This window comes from Podarcis pityusensis (assembly GCF_964106645.2).
Source record: "Podarcis pityusensis genome assembly, chromosome: 18".
NCBI classification, from domain to species: Eukaryota; Metazoa; Chordata; class Lepidosauria; order Squamata; family Lacertidae; genus Podarcis; species Podarcis pityusensis.
Genome location: NC_138043.1, coordinates 9,879,656 through 9,900,640, shown reverse-complemented (window position 1 = coordinate 9,900,640; position 20,985 = coordinate 9,879,656). Strand labels below are relative to the sequence as shown.

The following is a 20,985-nucleotide window of genomic DNA, read 5'->3' as shown; positions in this document are numbered from 1 at the left end:
TGTTCCCAAACAAGCTGTCTCCTCCCTGCTCATTATGGGCTGGATCCCCAGCCACAGCCGGTGGGGCAGCGTTCCGGCCGGGTCTGGTTAGGCTACCCTGCGGTTCTCCTCCCCGTTGGCCTCCTTTTGCGGCCTCCACCAGTCACACCTGTCCACGGAGACTGTGTACTGGGGAAGAGTCAGGTTCCTGGTTTTGTTCTCCCTTGCCAGGGTGTCGCGCAGCAGGGAAGGAACCGGTTCGAGCGCTTTCAAGGGAGTCGGCTCCTGCAAAGCTGCAATTGCAGGTTGCTAAGTTTCTAGTCCACAAGAAAAGTTCAAATTACTTTTTATTTTTTGAATCGACCAGTTCCGTCCGGGTTGAACGACACACAGAGCTGCCTCTGGAAAAGCAAAACCAGCCCCTAAGTGGCAAAGTATTTTTTCAAAATGTACAAAATTTGGGCTGGCTGGCTGCGCCCATTAAATACCGTTGACCTAAAGGGAGCAGGCAGAAGAACATCTCTGAAGGTTTTCTGCGCTTGGGTGGCTGGCCAGAAAAAGTTGGCAGCGATAGCGGCTGCCGTTTAAGAAGCTGGCAGCTCAGGTCTAGCAGAGGCCAAATGTGCCACTCAGGTCTAGCAAATGCTTTTTACTGAATATGCACCTCAGGTCTAGGAGAGGCTAAGTGTGTAGCTCAGGTCTAGCAGACCCCTAGTATCCCCCGGAAGCTTCTTACCAGCATTCCCCCCCTTTAATTCTGGCTTGGATGTGACTTTCTCTCCCTCTACTCCCAGGGCCAGAACCCGTTTGACATCGAATTCTCCCAGTCCACTCACCTGGATTCTGTCTTCAACTTCGAATGCCCCTCTCGGCCCGGTGAGCACCGCCGTTTTAATTCCGTTTTGCTTTCTGAAAGGGGTTAGGAGGAAGAAAAGCAGTTCCTGAACTGGGAATTGTCCTAGGTTTACACCTCTTGAGATTCAGCCAATTTGATGGAGGGTACCTCTATTCTGGGTGGCGCTGTGGGTTAAACCACAGAGCCTAGGACTTGCCGATCAGAAGGTCGACGGTTCGAATCCCTGCGACGGGGTGAGCTCCTGTTTGCTCGGTCCCTGCTCCTGCCAACCTAGCAGTTTGAAAGCATGTCAAGTGCAAGTAGATAAATAGGTACGGCTCCGGCGGGAAGGTAAACGGCGTTTCCGTGCGCTGCTCTGGTTCGCCAGAAGTGGCTTAGTCATGCTGGCTACATGACCCGGAAGCTGTATGCCGGCTCCCTCGGCCAGTAAAGCGAGATGAGTGCTGCAACCCCAGAGTCGGCCACGACTGGACCTAATGGTCAGGGGTCCCTTTACCTTTTTACCTCTATTCCAGGGATTGTGAACTGCAGGGGAGAGGAGTGCGGCCCCCGAGACCTCTCCTTCTGGCCCTCATAACTCTCCCATTTATTGGGTTCAGAATGCCACCTTTTTTCCTCTAAGCTGGTGTTCATGGTTTCCTCCCCATCCTGTGAGGTGGGTTCAGTTAAGAAGCGGTGGCTGGCTTTGTGAACAGGTGTCGGGATTTGAACCCTGGTCTTGACCCAGGGTCTCCCAAACTTGGGATTCTAGCTGTTTTTGGACTACAGTGCCCATCATGCCCAGCTAGCAGGACCCGTGGTCGGGGGTGATAGGAATTGTAGTCTCAAAACAGCCAGGGACCCAAGTTTGGCAAGTTGCTCTAACCACTGCGCAGCACTGCCCTACTGTACAAAAGTGAAGCTTTTATTAATAGCCCCGCCCACATTTGCCCCTTAGCCCCGCCCACAGCTGTCATGTGGAACGGCTTCCCCACCCTGGTCTTAATTCCTGTAATGGAGCCTCCCTTTTCAAAGAGAGTCTACCTTGAAATTATAAGCCGCTGGCTGTTTCATGCAAAATGCAAAGTTTAAGGGCGACCTCAGAACCCAGCATGCCTCTGGTTTTAGGGATTGTTGCTTCGTGCCTGGTCCTGGGTTCAAATGCTACCTTTAACTGTGATTCTCCTCCCCACCCTCAAATCTTGTGGAACAGACATGCCTTCGAGTCAGCCCATCGACATCCCCAACGCGAAGAAACGGAACAAAAAGAAAAAACGCTGTCGGGCCACGGATAGCTTTTCCGGAAGGTTTGAAGGTGAGCGGCTCAAGTTGCTGGTCCTCAGCGTTTATTCTCGAAATCGTCACCTCCCACCTTCCCCTTGCAGCAAAACGTTTTCCGCTCAGTCCTTGTGGCCTCGTGAGAGGGGCTGTGTCCGCAAGAAGCCTGCAGCAGCAAGAGGGTTTCAGGAGAGATGTGTGTTTATTTATCCAAATTTGCAAACTTTGAAAAAGTAAATAAAGCCCACCCTGCAATCTGTACAGACCAGGAAACGATACAAATGCACAAAATCTGCTCCAAAGGCTGGGGAAGGAAGTGGTGCTTTTTCAAAGGAGATGGATTAGACCAGGAGAAGTTTGTTCTCATGCAATTGTTGGACTACAACTCCCATCCTCTCAAACTAGCAGGGCTGGCAGTCAGGGATTATGGGGATTGTAGTCGAAAAACAGCTGGAGACCCATATTTGGGAAACCCTGGATTAGACGCTTGCATTTAGGGAAAGGTTGGTGTAGACTGCACTGAGTTGGATGAGACCCAAAGGTGTGACGCTGTTTGAAGGAGATCTTCCTTTTTAAACCAGCCTGTTCGTTCAGAATCATGAGGACCAGCCCCTTGTTTTATTTTTGCAGGAACGGTGAGAGGCAATGAGGACTAGAACTTTAAACCTGCAGGGACTGCAGCTACTGGCTATTTTACTATTAGGCGGTCTGTCAGTATGCTTTTTTTGTTCTTGTTGTTGATGTTCTGTAATGTGTTTTGAATGATATAGGGAGGCATGTAAATTGAAATAACAGCAACAACAAAAACAATGATGATGATGATCTGTAATTTGAGGGACAGCAGGGAGAGGCGTCTGCAAAATTCAGGCAAAGGTGGACGATGTCAAATCAACAAAGCCATCAGTTAAAATAAGATGATCTGGTGCTTGGGGTTTTTTTTTGGTTTTTTTTTTGAAGAATGGAAGCCTTTGCCGGATTATTTGGAGAAATATGGCAGCACGAAGAATCCGTGATCAGGATTCAAACTCTGAGCAGCAGAAAGAACGAACGATGATTGTGCTACGGCTGTGTTAAAAAAGAGGGGAGACAGGCAAAGGGAGCGAGGAGATCAGAAAAACATCACGGAAAACGAGATGGGAAGTTGGCGATATAAAAAGAACATTTTAAAAATATATATTGGACTTTTATTTGGAATTTTTGGAATATAAACACAGTTTTTGGAAGAAAGTTCAGGCAACGACGCAGGGAATAGCACTTTGATTCCCCCCCCATAATTCTCTTCTTTCCTTGTCTCTCTCCCCCCCCCCCCCGTACCCTGCAAACCTTCAGACGTTTACCAACTCCAGGAAGAGGTCCTCGGGGAAGGGGCTCATGCAAAAGTCCAGGCTTGTGTTAACCTCATTACCAACAAAGAGTATGCAGTGAAGGTAAGGGAGCTTGGGGACTTTGGAGTTTGAGCCCCGGGTCGGGCAAGAGATTTCTGCATGGCAGCGGGTTGGGATGGATGACCCTCGGGGTCCCCGCCAGCTCCACAAATCTGTGATTCTCACGGAGGCCGGCCGGATGCCCTGGTGAGAAGCCTGCAAGTGGGATTCTCTCCCCTCCTGCAACTGCATTGCGGTTTGGGTGTGAGATGGTTGTGTTGCGCTTTTACTGTTGCCTGTTATGGCTGCCTCTGACCGCAGAGGCAGAGTGTAGCCATTGTGGCTGCCGGCCAGTGATGACTCAATCCTCCAAACCCTCTTTTGAAGCCATCCACAATCGTGGCCCTGGCCGTCTCCTGTGGCAGGGAGTTCCACAGGCCCTGCGTGAAGGTCTTTCCTGGGCCAAAATTGGTGTGTGTGTGTGTGTGTGTGTGTGTGTGTGTGTCAGGAATTTCCAGCATAAAATGTCTTCGGTAGTGTTTTCCTGGTTGGTGTGGTTAGCCGGGATTTGGAGGGGGAGAGAGAGAGAGAGAGAGAATTAAAGAAACGCTTCACGGGTAGGTCTTTGTGCTATTGGAATAGGAGCACGGACAATTGGGGTTTAGGTGCTTTCCTCCACATGTGGTGGGAGTGTCCCAAAATTCAACTATTCTGGACAACAACCATACGAGAAATAAGTAAAATAACCAAGCAAGTATTAGAAACCACCCCAGAATTGGCCTTACTAAACACCTTCCAAGACAACAATGCCCATTTACACCACAAAGAACTCATAACCCACCTACTTTCAGCAGCCAGAAAGACCATAACCAGACACTGGAGAGACCTGTCAGGAGGAAGCATGGACCAATGGTACCAAATAGTATGGGAAACAGCCCTACTAGAAAAATTAACCAATAAACTGAAACTGACACGGGGACAAACAGAAGAAGACGCTCCCCTTTATCACACACACAGCCCAACAAGACAACGACAATAATCCACCAACAGCATACAAATCAATATGGCTAACCTGATCCAAAACACCCACCCACCCCACTCACACATGAAAACAAAGACCACCACAGCCAATCACAAGTGAACAGCCACACCCTGGGCCAGGCACCCCCAAACTTGGCCCTCCAGCTGTTTTGGGACTACAGTTCCCATCATCCCTGACTACTGGTCCTGTTAGCTAGGGATGATGGGAGTTGTAGTCCCAAAACATCTGGAGGGCTGAGTTTGGGGGTGCCTGCCCTTAGGCCAACGCCAACCTCTCTCACCACCAAAGGAGCACAAGCAAACAGCAGAGAACCTGCACGAGCAACGCTGACGCCAAACCCTACAATATATTAAGTAAAATAGAAACATCGTCCCCCGACACCCCGCCTTTCCCCCTTTTCTTCCTAATGTCTCAACAAATGAAACTGATTTGTAAAAATGTTACATGGAGAGGAAAAAAATACGAGAGAGAGGCATTGCAGACACTTTTGTAAATCAAGAAAATATTTAATAAAAATACATTTAAAAAAAAAACCCAACTCGGGCGCCTTCCCAGCTCTTAGCATTCGGCTTTAAGGAACGCCCCCGGATTTGAGTCTTGTGAGACAGGAAGGAAAGCTTTTTTTTTTTTTTAGGGAAGCTTTTAATGTTTGATGTATTACAGTATTTTAATATTTTTTTGGAAGCCGCCCAGAGTGGCTGGGGAATAAATAATAAATTATTATTATTTTTCTCCATCAGCTGGTGCCGTGTCTGCCACCCGTTGCAATCGCTTCCTTATTTTCCTCTGCGGACCCCTGCCTCTTTTTTCACCACCCACCCCAAAGAAGAAATTCCTCTCTGCACGAGGCTGTTTTTTTCAGTGCATGGGAGATGCAGAGTGAGGGAGGGCGGGCGGTGGTGGCAAAACTGGCTTTTTTTTGTGGAGGCAGAAGTTGGGGAGGGCCGAGGTGGTGACCTGCCTGTGCCGGAGGGGAGGAGAACAGCTGCTGTTCTGGCGCTGGCACCCCCCCCTTCCCTTTCATGCGAGGGAGAGGAACAAGCAGGCCTTTTCATCGGGCTTTGGCTGCAAAGCAGCATCTTGGGGCGAGGAGAAAAGTTTAGAGCTCCGTAAATAATCCGATTCTCGCTCCTTATGACTGGGGGGGTTTGGGCTGCGGCAGTGATGGCACCTCCCAAAAGGAAGCCCCTCGCCCCTTTCCGGAGCCAGATTTTGGGTGCAGATGGGGATATTATAATAATAATTCAATTTGATTCCCTCCCCCTCTTTCTTTTTTTCCTTTCTCCTCCTGTGATGAGGCTGTATTTTAATGTTTTGATGTTGTATTTTAATCTTGTTTTTAAGTTGTAGTCATTCAACTTGTTTTTATTATTGGTTGTTAGCCACCCTGAGCCCGGCCTTGGCTGGGGAGGGCAGGGTATAAATACAATTTAATAATAATAATAATAATAATAATAATAATAATAATAATGTATTACAGTAGTACCTCATTGTGAGTCTGCCCTGTTTAGTGTCCATTTCATGGAATGTCCACAGCAAACCCGGAAGTACCGGAATGGGTTACTTCCGGGTTTGCTGCTCGCACACGCCCGCTAAATCATGCTTCATGCATGTGCAGAAGCGCAAAACTGCTCACGGGCATGCGCAGAGCGGCGCTTTGTCGAGCGTCTGGGGCTCCGGAACGGATCCAGGAATCAAAACAAGGTACCACTGTATTTATAGCCTGCCCATCTGGCTGAGTTTCCCCAGCCAATCTGGGCGGCTTCCAACAAAATATTAAAATACCGTAATACATCAAACATTAAAAGCTTCCCTAAACAGGGCTGCCTTCAGATGTCTCCTAAAAGTCTGGTGGTTGTTTCTGCCTTTGACATCTGGTGGGAGGGCGTTCCACAGGGCAGGTGCCACCACCGAGAAGGCCCTCTGCCTGGTTCCCTGTAACTTGGCTTCTCGCAGTGAGGGAACTGCCAGAAGGCCCTTGGCGCTGGACCTCAGCGTCCGGGCTGAACGATGGGGGTGGAGACGCTCCTTCAGGTATACTGGGCTGAGGCCGTTTAGGGCTTTAAAGGTCAGCACCAACACCAATATAAAATGAACGTATTCCCTGTTTCGTCTTAAGAACTTTGGGTCGAGTGAAAAGTAAAACGGGAGTTTTTCATTTTACGATTTTTATTGTTATTTTGCGTTGCGGACAGTTAGTCGACGTTTCCCAAACTTAGGTCTCCAGCTGTTTTGGGACTACGATTCCCATCATCCCTGACTGCTGGTCCTGCTAGCTAGGGAGGGTGGGAGTTGTAGTGCAAAAACAGCTCCAGGCGTGATCTTCTGAAATATTGTACTAGATTACTCTTTGCGTCCCATCGAACTCTGATTTTAGAAGGGGAGAGAGAAGCAAAATTTGGGGGGGGGGTATGTGCATGGGGGGGCAATGCTCCTCTCACAAAACAGCCGCCACCCCCAAGTGCATTCATAGTTGGGACCCCTGAGGGTCATCCAGTCCAACCCCCTGCAATGCAGGGATCTCAGTTCAAGAACTCCTGGCAGATGGCCAGCCAACCTCTGCTTAAAAACTTCCAAGGAAGGAGAGTCCGCCACCTTCCACCCATTGTCGAACAGCTCTTACTGTCGGAAAGTTTTCCTGATGTTCAGTCGGAATCTCCTTTCTTGTAGCTTGAAGCCACGGGTTCGAGTCCCGCCCTCCAGAACAGGAGAAAACAAATTGTGTATGTGTGTACACGCACAGATATAGCAATAGACAATACATTTATTTTCTCGCCTTAGGAACATTTTCTCGCCTTCTGTAACGACAGATGAAAATTAAAAGACGGGAAACTAAATGCCCCCCCAGGTGAAATAACAAAGCCCAGTTCAAGAAAGAAAGAAAGAAAGAAAGAAAGAGAAAGAAAGAAAGTCTTTGCATTAAGAGAGAATATTGGTGTTACTGGATTTTCAAGTGTCATTTCCCAGGCTTGTCTCAAAAATGATGGCTTCACTCTACATATGTAATGAAGAAATTTCAAATTATATGTAAAATGTCTGGAAGCTCTAGTCCTCGTTAAAATCTCAAAAGATGCTCAATTTTCTCCATTATCACTGTATTCCAGAGTGGTGGGACCGAGTGCCCGGTGCAAGATTTTGGGCTGTTTTCTATGGAGTTGCAATTCCTATTTGAGCTGCTTAGATTTTAAGGACATTTTCTTTATCTGTGATTGTAGGCGTGAAAAGCAAAATAGGGGTGTTTTTTTGAGGCTGGAGCAAAACAAGGAAGTCCCTGGATGAGCCCAAGAATGTCTTCGTAAAATGCTTTTTTGAAAAGGAAACAGCTGCAAAGGGAACAGCTGTGTTTTGCAAAAAATAAAAAAATTAAGGAAGTGGTGATTGGGGGCTGGTGTGTTTATGGTGCCTAACTGGGAGCAATTCCATTGCTGCGGAAAATCTTCTGTTGGTTCGTGGTATGACCTTAGCTTGAGAGAGGCTGAACTTGAAATCCCTGCACGTAGAAACAAAGCCTCTCAGGGTCAACATTTCTTCTTGATGTGTTTGCTTTCTAGTTGTGGAGAAACTTGCTTTTTTGGGTGTTTGGGGGAGCATTCGTGTGCAAGCAGATGAATCGTGACGCCGTTTTTAAAAGCTGTTCTCCAGCAAGATGCTTGGGGGAACTCGCGCACGAGAACGGTCTTCTGTGCCAAACGGCACCCTTGCAGCTAGAGAGCTAGCCTTTCAAGGTGGGCGGGGAGTTGCAACAGGACAAGGGTGGCCATGAATGATGCCTGTTATGCACACAGACTCCCGCAGAGACGAGGGAACGGCTTGAACTCGTGTTAAAAGGGTGCAAAACTCTTTGATTGCACCCAACTCGCCGCTTTCAAATCCCTGACGCGACTCTGCGCTGACGTTCGCTCCTTTGTGTGTGTTTCTCTTTAAAGATTATCGAAAAGCGTCTCGGACACATCCGGAGCAGGGTCTTCCGGGAAGTCGAGATGCTGTATCAGTGCCAAGGACATAGGTATTTTTAATTTTATTTTTTGGTGGCTTAAGCTGTAGGGTTTTTTAAGGGGTACCTTGGACTGGCAGTGCCCATAATAGTTGCTCAGATAAACCTGAGGTTCTGCCAGCACCTGGTTCGCCCCCGTGAAACCTCCATGCTCAAGAGCAGTCTATCTGCAGCCTTGCTTTTGCAGGCTTCCTGGAGACGCATCCCATTTGGGGGAAGAAAATGTGGGGAGGGGGTGTGTGGACCTTTCTTGGACTGACCTGGCAAGGCTGTGCAGTGGGGGAGAAAGAGAGACGTCCTCATTCTAGGAGAAAACCATGCAAAGTGGAGATTTCCCCCCCATTTTTAAATGTCCTCCCTGTCTTGCTCGCGGCAGGAACATCTTGGAGCTGATTGAGTTCTTTGAAGAGGAAGACCGGTTCTATCTTGTGTTCGAGAAGATGCGAGGAGGCAAGTAGCGACTCTCGTGCCTGGCATGTTGCTGGTCGGGAACGTTTGGCCCGCGGTCCTAACCTGGCTAGCTTGTTTTGGCCCTTCTGGTAGTTTTGGCTGAGCCGTGCCCGCCTGTCCTGGGCGTTGGTCACCCAGGTGATCGGCTCCACCTGCCTGTCCAACTTTGCTTCCAGGGGGGTGAGGAAAGGGATCCCAACTCGCAGGCTGGATTAAATTATTGAACTGGAACCTGTGAAAAGATTTTATTCTCGGGCCAAGGATGGCTGCTTGTCCTCTGGAAAAGCCATCCCTGCATTTCTGCAGGAGTTGTTGCTATCATCATTTATCAAATCTCTATACTTCCCTTCATCCGGAAAATTATGAGATGAAAAACACAAAATGCATAATAAAAACGAAAGGCAAACCAATAACCTACCCCTGCAAAGGGCATCAGGTTGAAGAGGAATGTTTTTGCCAGGCACCTAAAGGTGTATAATGAAGGCACCAGGCAGGCCTCCCTGGGGAGAGCATTCCACAAACAGGGAGCCACCACAGAAAAGGCCCTGTACTTGTGTTGCCACTCTTGGGATCTCTTGAGGTGAAGGCACACAAAGAAGGGCCTTGGAGGATGATCTCAGGGTCCGGGCAGGTTCATATGGGGAGAGGCCAGTCCTTAAGGGATTGCGGTCCTGAGCCGTTTAAGGCTTTATAGGTCAAAACCAGCAATATCTGCCTCTCCCGGAGTTGGCAGCCCTGCGTGGGGAGCGAATTCCCTGCAGATTTACCTGCCGTAGTTGCAAAGAATGGAGCTGCTTCTCAGACACTACTCAGCTAAATTAACGGATGGTTAATGCAGCCGTTCTACTGCTGAGCAACAGCCTTCCTCCTAAAAAGTTATGTTTCTAGCCCTCTTCGTTCCAAATTGAGAACTGATTCGAGTCAGACCACCAAGTTCGGCATTGTCTGCTGCGCTGATTGTTCCCCAGGCCTGCAAACTTTTATTTTTTGCTGCCTGAGATCGCTAATATTGCTCTGTGCCCTCTTTTCTCTCCCTGCTCCGATCTTTTCCAGGTTCCATCCTGACTCACATCCATCGGCGCCGCCATTTCAACGAGCTGGAGGCTAGTATGGTTGTGAACGACATCGCCAGCGCCCTCAATTTCTTGCACAACAAAGGTCAGCAAATCCTTTGCGAGTCTGCAAATACCACGGGGCTTGTTGGGTCTTATCACTGTTATTTTGTCTGGCAACCCGGAGGGAAAGTTTGGAAGAGGGCAGTCTGAACTCTCAAAGGGACTCCCCCTAGGAGGAAAGTTTGCAGCGTTTGGAACCTTTCAGTTTAGAGAAAAGGCGAGCGAGAAAAGAGTCGACACGGGAGAAGTTTTATGAAATCATGGAGGAAGCAGAAAGGAGTTTTTTCCTTCCTCCTAACAACTGGAAATTGTGGAAGTGTGATTCTGGGGAAATAGCTATAACAGACTGAAAACGATGTTTAGATTTTCATTTGGAAAAACAGAATCCTTTCTCCTAGGTATCATGTTAGAGGAAATAAAAAGAACGGTCAGACCAATATTTTATGTATGCAACGACTGCGGCAGGGTTATTGATTGCCAAAAATTGGAAAAGCAGCAGCGTCCCAACTAAAACAGACTGGTTATCTAAAATGATGGAATACCTCCATACTGCCAAACTAACAGGGAGGATAAGAGGAGATAGGGTACAAGTGAATAAGGAGTGAGTGAATTAAGGAATACATCAAAATTTATGTGGGAAAAGTAGAATTTCTGACAGATACTGAGTGAATCCAGAAAATGATTAGAGTGAAAGGAGAGTAAAGTTAAGATAAAAGAAGAGATTAAAGAAATAATGAAATGTGTTTAAGCTAGTTGGAAAAATAAAGTAGCGTAACGAGAACGATTGGAAGTCAAGTCACTTGGTGGGTGTCCGTGTGGGGCAGGTGTGTAGGTTTGTTGATATGTACAGTATAGGTAGGTATTATATAGAGTAATGTAGGTATGTTTTATGCTATGAAAATTAGGTAGCGTGTTGTGTACGTGTATTGTGTAAATGTATATGTATGTGTTTTATATGTCAATGAAATAAAATAAAAGGAAATTGTGGAAGTGTGGTGAAGGCAGAAAGGCAGGGCTTCTTCAGTGTTGAAAACTGTGGAGCCCCCTTCCTTCAGGAGACCAGGATCTTCAAATGGGACAGTTGGAAGCGACCCCGAGAGTCATCTAGTCCAACCCTCCCCTGCCATGCAACCCAGTGTTAGAAGAGGAGAGATATAGGCCAGGAACCCGGGTTGCAGCTGCCCAAACGGAATGCCTCACGGCCATTTTTCAAGACTGTAACACTTCGGTTTTTGAAATTCCTCTGATTGTGCAGATAAAATATAACGAATAGGATTTTGCAGGATGGGGGATTGGTGTGTGAAAAGGTCCAGATCCGAGGATCCCCAGGCATGCACTTCCAGGTGATGGAGACGTCAGACGCCATCCTGGTTCCCAGGAATCTTCACTTGGTCGCAAGCGGCCGCTGGCCAATTGCAAAATGCTTCTGGCGCCTTTAGAACTCTGCATCTGAAGGGAGGGTGTTCCACAGGGTGGGAGCTGGTTTTCTTAGGGACTAGTGCCTTTGCGTTCTCCTTCTCCAGTCCAGTTGCTGCTTTCATTTCCTCGCTGTGCGAAAAAGGTTTCTTTGATCTTGCAAGAAGTTTAGCCTCTGTGCTTTTGTTTGCTGATGCAATCTCTCTCTTTCCTTTTCAGGAATAGCACATAGAGATTTAAAACCAGAAAATATCCTTTGTGAAAGCTCCAATCAGGTAAGGAGTGGCTTCAAACACATTCGCAGGGTGCTCCCTCTTGTCTTGTCTAAAGAGAAAGTTGCCATTTGGTGTGCGATCTGTGGAACTGCCGTCTGCAGGGTGTTGCAATAAACATGCAGCTGCCCTTTGCAATTTGCTCTTCTCCAGATTTTGCAATGTGTTCCTCCAACGAAACAAAAGACTCTTAATCTCAGGGTTCTGGGTTTGAGCTACATATTGGGCAAAAGATTCCTGCATTGCAGTGGGTTGGACTAGATGACCCCCGTGGTCCCTTCCAACTTTACCATTCTAGGATATTAGATGCAAAAATGGCTCTGTGAATAATGTCCAATAATAATGCCCAACAACAACAACAACTTATTATTTGTACCCTGCCCATCTGGCTGGGTATCCCTAACCACTCTGGGCAGCTTCCAACAAAAATTAAAAATACATTAAAATAATGCTTTGAATTGGAGAAAACCCCTTGCAGAATTGTGCGTATTAGTTAAAAAGGTGAGTTAAGATAAATGCATATGAAAACATGCAGGAATTTTTAATGTGGACTTCGAAATTTTTCACAGTGATGTGGAAAGCAAAGGGGGGGGGAATGAACTGAATTTGAGCTGCTTGGGGAGGGAGAAATGAGAAACTGAAATTCATAGGTTTGTCTGATTAATTCTTTCTGGAGCTATGGATTTTTTTAAAAAAAACAACTGGCAAATTCTTTTTCTTTTCTGCAATGCAGGTTTCGCCCGTGAAAATCTGCGATTTCGATCTAGGAAGCGGGATCAAGCTGAACGGCGATTGCTCACCCATCTCCACTCCAGAGTTGCTCACCCCGGTAAGTTCCCCCAAGCGTGGAAAAACCCAATTTATATAAAACACTTTAAAAGTGGTGCTTGGAAGGAGAATCTGAACTGGGGCTCAACCAACAAAAGTGGCAGCCAGCAGGTTTTGAATGAGGAGGAAGGCTTTTTTTATATATATAATTGATGGAATTCAAAGGGGTGAGATGTGCTGAAGTTTAGCAGGCTTTAAAAATGGAAAATCCTCCAGGAATTTCAGCGTCTGTTCACTGTGATGGCTCAGATGGAAGCCTGCATGCTTGGGGGCAGTCTACCTGTCTGCCGACAAACGCCGGCTCCCTCGGCCTGAAAGCGAGATGAGCGCCGCAACCCCAGAGTCGGATTCCCAAAGGCGTCTGGCTGTCCACTGTTGGAATCAGAATACTGGGGATGGATGGATTCCACCCCCACACCCCGATCCATATAGCCTTCTCTGTGTGTTTTGCTGATGTTTTGGCATTGATGGAAAGAGGTGTTCGGCTTTGTATGGCTTGTCCGTGTGTACGTTCGGTCATCATTTGCTGCAAGCCGGCCTTCCAAAATGCCTTATGGGGGACACAAGAGCCCTTCTAGAGTCCTTTGCAGGTTCTCCATCGGTCGGAGATAAGAGCAGAGGCCAATCAGAGAATATTGAGAAGCAAAGCAGCTAGTAAGCCTGGTCTTTATTGATCTGTTGCAACTGGGTGCCCCCTTCACACGCAGGAGAAGGAGGAGGACCCAGAACCAAGGTGTGCTTGCCCTTATATAGACATTTTAAATTGCCCGCCCTGGAGTCCAAGACCACCCCCCAGAAACAACATACCTACATCACAGAAAGGGCGGTCTACAACAGAAATCTGAGTGCGTTGTTTACCTCCTGTCTGGCAGGTTATCTGTTAATGCTCACTTGATTGGATACCCTGGGGAGCCTGGCCAGTCTTTTGTAATGACAAATACTTAGTTCCTGAGCCAGGTCACAGGCTCACCCTATTCATACACAGACATACCCTTAAGACAGGATTTGTGAAGGAAAAGACAATGGGGAGGCTTTTCCATTTTCCTTGACCTTGCAGAGAAATTGGTTTCAGGGCTGTTTTCCTGTGCTGCTTCAGATATGTGGTTTATATATTTATGTACGTGTTTGCTTGGTACGTTTATGAACATTTATTATATATATAAGACCTTAAATTTTTTATTTTTTATTTTATTTAATCCCCCCTTTGCATCTGTAATCTGTTTATTACATCCTTTAACTGGCTTTAACTAATGTGGTGGCTTATGGCGAGTCAAGGATCCCCCTAGGAGACCAGGAAGGGAGATGTTTGCAAAATGGGAGGACGTTGGTTCTTTCCAACCAGTCCCTGGCCAATGCAGACTGGTCTTGTGTGGTTATGTTTCTCCAGGCTTATTGGCATGTCTTTTTTATTTAGAGTGTTGCCATAGTCAGATTTGATTTCTGGCTCCATCCGGCTGGCTTATTATTTTTATTTATTGTGTTCGTTTTTCCCAGGGATGGCTGACGTGCTTCTCCCCTGTGACGTAGATTAGGCTGGCCCCCAACATCACCCCCAGTGAGTTTCACGGTCGGGTGGGGCAATTTGAACCCTGGATAGCTTAATCCAGGGGTCAGCAAACTTACTGCGCCTCGGGCCAGTGTCTCCAGGGCCAGAGGACGAGGGAGCACGTGCCCATACCCGTGTGCACACGCTATTTCTGGCGCACTTCTGGGTCCGAGGAGCACCGGAAATAGCTTGTGCGCATGTGCACTGGCCTCCTCCGACCCGGATGTGCGCCGGAAATAACACTTGTGCATGTGCAAATAACGCTTGCGCATGCGGACAAGGTATTTCTGGTGCTCCTCCGACCCGGAAGTGGGCAGCTGTGCAACGCAGTGCCGGTAAGAGTGGGCGTCAGGGGTCACTGTGGGCCGGATAAACGAGTACCTCCGGCCTTATCCGGCCCGCGGGCCTTAGTTTGGGGACCCCGGCTTAGTCGGTAGATAGAGCACAAGACTCTCAATCCCAGAGCTGTGGGTTCAAGCAAAAGATTCCTGCCTTGCAGGGGCTTGGACTAGGTGACTTCCAAATTTCACGGCCCGTTCCTGAGGCGCCGCGGAGATTATTAACTTGTGGCGTAGAATTGTGTCATGAATGTGAACACCGCCTCTTGTTCTGTATCTCGGCTATGCGGCTGGTTTGCGTTTCCTGAGAGGCTGTGCAGAATCGAAAAGGTCGCATTGTGTTTGCTGTCTTTTGAATGAAAGAAACAGTCTTGGGGTTTTTTTGGTGGGGGGCACAGACCTGCAAAATGCAAATCTGCATGTGCCGGAAGAAGCGAAGCAGCCAAGGGGCTCCCATTTGCAGTCTGCAAACAAAGTTTTGAAAAAATTAAGTGTTGCAGGGAGGAGGAAGTGCACGAAATGGGGGCACGTTGCAAAGACACAGCCCCCCCATCCCAGGTTTGGGTTCCATAGTGCTCTTAATTTATTCCCCTTCCTTTCGAAAGCTTTTTAAAACTGTTGTTTTCCCACCCTAAGCAGAGAGAGGGGCCACCTGCCTCTGGTCTCTCTTGCTCCCCCCGCTCCAAACCACTGCTGAGATGCTGTAAAATTTGCCCCTAGCAACAGCTTGGCTGATTGGCTGTCAGGCCTGAGGTTTGGGGATTTCCTCTCCCCCCCCTCCTTCCATCTGTTTCTCTCTCTCTTCCCCTCCCCTTGCTTTGTAGAGGCTGCTCTGACCCATTTCTGCGGTGGGGGGTGGGGCGGGGCAAGGAGACGGCAGGCTATGGACAGATTTTTTTTTTAAAAAAACAAAACTCTTGGACATAGAGTTTTAGGTAAGATCAAATCCCAGCCATGTGTGTCAAAAGGGTTATAAATATCACTACGAAAACAAAACACCCTTTGCTTTTTTTGCAAAAAAACCTTTGCCTTTTTGCAATTTTTTAAAAAACGCCAAAAAACAAACAAACCCCACACCCTTTGCTATTTTTGCAGCATCAGCAACAAAAACAATCTTTGCTGTGCAGCCCAGGGTTGTATTCAGCGTTACTCAAGAGTTGACTCATTGGAATTGATGGAAGTGATTCACGTCAATGGGTTCTGTTGATTATTATTATTATTATTATTATTATTCATTGAATTTGTACGCTGGCCTTCATCTGTAGATATCGGGGCGCATCTGCTCTCAGATCGTATTAACACCCTAGATTTAAAGCTCTGTGACGCTGCTTTGAACGGTCATGGCTTTGTCCCTTACAAAGGACCCCCCCCCCCGGGAAGTGCAAGCTGTTCAGCGTGCTGGGCGCTGTTTGACGAATACCCGCGCTACAGTTCCCAGACTGGTTTATCGCTCCATCCCTCTTCCCAGGGAATTGTAGCTCTGGGAAAAGGGGGGCCACAACTCTCTTTACTTTTTAAAATATTTTTATTAGGAATTTAAACAGTACATATTATCCTACAACATATCATCCTTAATTCCCCCCATAGAACAACTCCCCTCTGACTTCCCTCAGTTCCCATCTCTGGTTTCTCTGTAAATGCTATTCTCTGCGTGCTACAAAATTGTATAGATCCTTAATTTATCTAACTGAATATTATCAATAAAAAGTTTGTGAGTGTTTATTCAAAACCTGCCAAGGAGTCCAGTTCACTTTGTTGCTTCTTTAAATACTTTGTAAAGGGTTCCCATTCAGTTATCCTTGTCCCGTAGTTTATGTGTCAGTTTTGCCAATTCTGCATAGTCCCATCAGTTTCTCTTGCCATAATTCTTTAGTCGGGGTTCTTCGAACTCTCAGCACCTTTAAAGCTCCCAGAATTCTCTGGAGGGAGCACCGACTGTTTTAAAGTGTGTTTTCCTAGTGTTTCGAACTCAGAACTGGTTCTCCGTGCTTTCAGACAGGCAGTCTTTTCCCCACCCTTACCTGGAGACACACCTGAGGCCTTCTGCATGCCAGGCAGGTGCCCTGCCAATGAACTCTCCCGAAAGCCATTGAAACGGTTCCTGCATTAGCTGGGGTTCCTGCGCCGCAGCGGGTTGGACTGGATGACCTTGTGGGTTCCCTCTGTGATCCTTAAGCGTGCATCCTTCCACCGCCCTCTTTATGTGCCCCCGAGGCAGATCGGCTCCAGAGAAGCTCTTCCCTCCTCCCTTTTTGTAAGCCGGCCGGTTGGGCAAGTTACCCGGACTCTGCGCCCTGCCCCTTTCTGGAGGATTTGCCCGAGTCCGGATAATGTGGATTTGCTTATGTATTAATTCGAGGAAGGGCAGAGTTAGGCAGCTGACGCGACGCCGGGCAGATTGCGTCTCGGCTGGTTTGATCTGGTCTCGTTCGGGGAAGGGAGGATGTGGTGAAAAAGAAGAGCGAACTCTGTTTGCCTCGGTTGGTTGGCGACAGCGAAGGGTTTTGGTGATGTGTGGTTTTTTGCTGGTCTCGTTTTGCAGCTGCAGTCAAGGGTTCCTCTGAGCATGTGCAGAGTGCGCTTTCCATCACAGAACCCTTCCCTCCTCCTCCTCCCTTTGATGCGTATCTGGGATTAAGGGACAGGGTTTAGGAGGCGGTGAGCAGGGGTTCCCTGCTCCTCTCACTGATTTTTAAAGATTTCTGTATGTATACAGAAGAGTTCAGGCAGGTGCGTTCTATTTGAACCAGTTTCACTTTCCACTTCTCAGATGAACCAAGCACACTGTTTCCCCTCCTTTTTAAATCTGCAAGCGACAGATTGATAATCCCGAAGCGTATAAACTGACCGTCGTTTTGGAATTAAAATTAATTTAGCGTGGAATAACTTCAAGCTCCAGTTTTTCCCTCTCTCAATAACACACCTGTGGTTTTTTTTAAGAGCCAAGAAGGGTGTCTTTAAGTTTGCTGAGGATACTAAAATAGAAACACAAAAAGCTGGTATAGTCAATGTCGCCAACTGGCTCCTATCAGGGCCATCAGCATTTTAAATCTTCCTCCCCATGTGTTTTATTGTATTTTGACTATTACTTTTAGTTGATCTGTTTCAATTGATTGGTATTTTAAAATGGATCTTTTTTTAAAACGTTGTAAGCTGCCAACTTGGGAGAAGTGGCTTGGGCAACGCAGTCCGGTGGGTGGGGTACAAATAATAAAATTTGACTATTACTATAAATACATCAAATGAATGTCAGCTTGGATAGCTCTATTGGCCCTCCAGCTGTTTTGGGACTACAGTTCCCATCATCCCTGACCACTGGTCCTGTTAGCTTAGGGATGATGGGAGTTGTAGTCCCCAAAACAGCTGGAGGGCCGAGTTTGGCCATACCTGGGTTAGATCATGGTGCTGATAATGCCTAGGTTGCAAAAGTTGCGTATTGCTGCATTGCCAGGGGGTTGGGATGGATGACCCTCAGGGTCCCTCCAACTCCAACTTTTTTTTTATGAATGGACTTTGAGGCTCCGATCTCCAAATCTGCCCCCGCCATTTTTGTTTTCTCCAGGCACTACTAACTAGATGGATTTATTTTCTTCTTCCATGCAAGAACTGTCCCAGCGGATTGTTTCAAAGGTCTGGGGGGGGGGGTTGCCCCAAAATTACAACTCTCTTCCCAAGCCCTTAACTAAACCCCCAATCTTATTCCAGAAAAACAGGCCTCTGCTCATCTCTCGTGGGGGATAAATTCTGGGGATACAGCATGAAGCCAAAACTGTGTAGAGTCAAAACACGTTGGGTGAGATTCCCACTGGAAGTCTTCCCCCATTTTGGACCACTTCTTAATTATTATTTTTTAATTGCCAGGCATATATTAAGCAGAAATGGGCACAAGTCAAACGCACAAAAGTTCCTCTTTAACCAGGCCTTGGGCTGATTGACACCCACCGCCCTTTTAAAAATCTAGGGGGGTGTTGTTAGTTTGTTTTTATTTTTATTATGTGTTTTGAGGGTTTTTAAATTGTAATTTTATCCTGTGAAGCACCCTGAGACCTGTGGGCATAGGTCAGTATACAAATTTAATAAATAAAAATAATAATGATATCTGTTCCGATATCCAAAGTCTGGGAAACACCAGCTTTGGGGCAGTGTGTTCTCCCCAAGAACCTGAGGTCTAGCAGCTTGGTTTGCACTTTTCAAAACAACGGACTTCCACATTTTCAAACCCTTGAGTCTTTTCGTTGTGAAGTATTTCTGTGCTCCAGAACAGGTTTTTTTTTTTGCTTTATTTTTTAGCTAGTGTGAGAAAAATGCATTTGCTCACAAAGGACTTTGGGTCATATATTTGCACCAAGTTCCTTTGCAAGTGCAATTGGACTTTTTTTTTTGTAAAGGGGTGGGGAGAAGAACATAATTCTTGCAGTTTGTGTATTTGGGGAGATCCCAGCCCTTGCATGCGCAATCCCTTCCCCTTCTTCATCGGACAGAACTATTCTGGCAGGTTTATAGCGGTGCCCTGAACATTGCAAACCCTTTTTCCAGGAAACGCTGCCTGGCTTTTTATAGACCTTGGATGGTCTCCCTCTTCTTGGCCCTGAGGGCTTCTGGGAAAGAATGTCCCGGGTTTTTTGGGGGGGGGCTTTATTTATGAGGGGTGAAATGTGGGGCAGAGGCATGGTGATCACGTGCCCCCCCAGCTGAAGCAAAACTCAGCTGGTGCCGTCCAGAGAGCATGGCTACCTGGCAAAAGAGAAAATGCTTCCTGGTCTGATGGGACCCCCAGAGCCCATCTAGACCAACCCGCTGCAATGCAGGCGTCTCAACTGTAGCATCCAGGACAGATCACCTTCCAACCTCTGCTTAAAACCTCCAAGGAAGGATGCCCCTCCCCCCGAGCAGGGTTAGAAATTCAAAATATACAAGCTGATCGCCAAATGGCACCTTAAACCTCGGTTGCGGTCGCCATGATGGAATGTCCAGGCGCCATTTTTTCCTTGGTGAATTTTATTATTATTCATTTCCGCGCCACTTTATGTTTTAAAGAAGAAGAAAATCTATCTTTCTAATAATCTATCTAATAACATTTTATCTTTTACCCCACATAGAATGTTACATTTGTTACTCAACAGCTATATTCCAATTTGACCAAACTACGATTGTGTTTTAAGGTTCCAGTCCTCAGTGTCTTACCCAATTTCATCCTTTCTAACGTGATTTGTAACACGTTCTGCTGTCTTCTTACACTCCAAACCCCACTGGGGCCGTCACGTATGGGGAAAAAACTTTTTTATAAATGGACTAGGAGTGGGTCCCAGCCTTCTTTAAAAGACTGAAAATTTGTGTTTCTTATCAGTGCTGTCAGTTTTGCCATCTCCGCGTATTCAAGGATTTTCATCTGCCATTCTTCCTTGGAGGCTGTTCTCTCCTCCTTCCATTTCTGAGCGTAGGGAAACTATAAAGACCATTGAGGCTTTCCCCCCCCGCCTTGCCAATCCAGATCTGTTGCTAAATAATTTCATTGTGGGAGCCGGAGATCTTAGACAGTAAAACAACTTTCCATTTGTGTAAAATGTGTGTGTTTCTGAAAGAGCAAACTGCAGTTTCTTTCCTGCAAAGTTAGTGGTTTCAAATCACATGCCATTTATTCTGCATGTGAAATCTGGAACCTTTTCGTTTGCGGTGGGGGAATTTTGAAAAGCAAAAGTGTGACCCTGCGGCTTTTAACCCTTTCTCTGCCCGATTCCTATTTATTTTTTTAAATTCGTCGTTATTGATTTAAAATATCATCCTACATATATATTGCAAACAGTTACATCAAAATTAAACACAAAAATACAATAGAAAGAAGATAAAGAAAATAAAAATAAAAAGCAAAAAAGAGTTAACAATAAGAAATGAATATTGGTTATAACATCCTGCCTTTTCTAATAAAGTCTTCTGAAAGAAACTTCCAATCGTTCTCGTTGTACTTTTTCTATTATCTTAATTTTATCGCACAGTTTGTTTTAGAACTTCTCCTGTATATTCATCTAGTGTATTTGTTCCATTTGTTTATTATATACAAGTATCATTCAGTTCTGCTAGGATAACATCATTATTACAATATAATCTTATACATTCTCTGAATAGTCTCCATTCTCTGAAATTTTTTTGATTTGGGGCTCCTCTGACTTTTCCAGTCAGCTTTGCTAATTGAAAGTACTCTAGCATAAGTGATTGCCTATCTATTATTGTGGGTGTTTTTTCACATTTCCAACTTCTGTTCTCCTCCCGATTCCAGTGCGGCTCGGCTGAATACATGGCCCCGGAGGTTGTGGAAGCATTCAACGAGGAAGCCTCGATCTACGACAAGCGCTGCGACTTGTGGAGTTTGGGGGTCATCCTCTACATTATGCTGAGCGGCTACCCGCCTTTCGTGGGCCACTGCGGGACCGACTGCGGCTGGGACCGCGGCGAAGCGTGTCCCGCTTGCCAGGTGAGTAGGCCTCGGGCTCCTTCCTCTTCTTTTGTTCCTTGCACAAAGGTCAGGTTCAA

General features: G+C 46.7%; 1 protein-coding gene across 1 annotated transcript in view; it reads left to right on the top strand.

Moving 5' to 3' along the window:
* MKNK2 (MAPK interacting serine/threonine kinase 2) overlaps positions 1 to 20,985 on the top strand; it is a 43,491-nt gene that overhangs the window by 10,277 nt on the left and 12,229 nt on the right. The window contains exons 3-11 of the mRNA XM_080989027.1: positions 774 to 855; positions 2,028 to 2,129; positions 3,422 to 3,519; positions 8,425 to 8,504; positions 8,869 to 8,942; positions 9,996 to 10,100; positions 11,693 to 11,748; positions 12,479 to 12,574; positions 20,732 to 20,926. Coding sequence (XP_080845153.1) covers positions 774 to 855; positions 2,028 to 2,129; positions 3,422 to 3,519; positions 8,425 to 8,504; positions 8,869 to 8,942; positions 9,996 to 10,100; positions 11,693 to 11,748; positions 12,479 to 12,574; positions 20,732 to 20,926 — 888 coding nt within the window. The remainder of the gene's footprint in view (positions 1 to 773; positions 856 to 2,027; positions 2,130 to 3,421; positions 3,520 to 8,424; positions 8,505 to 8,868; positions 8,943 to 9,995; positions 10,101 to 11,692; positions 11,749 to 12,478; positions 12,575 to 20,731; positions 20,927 to 20,985) is intronic.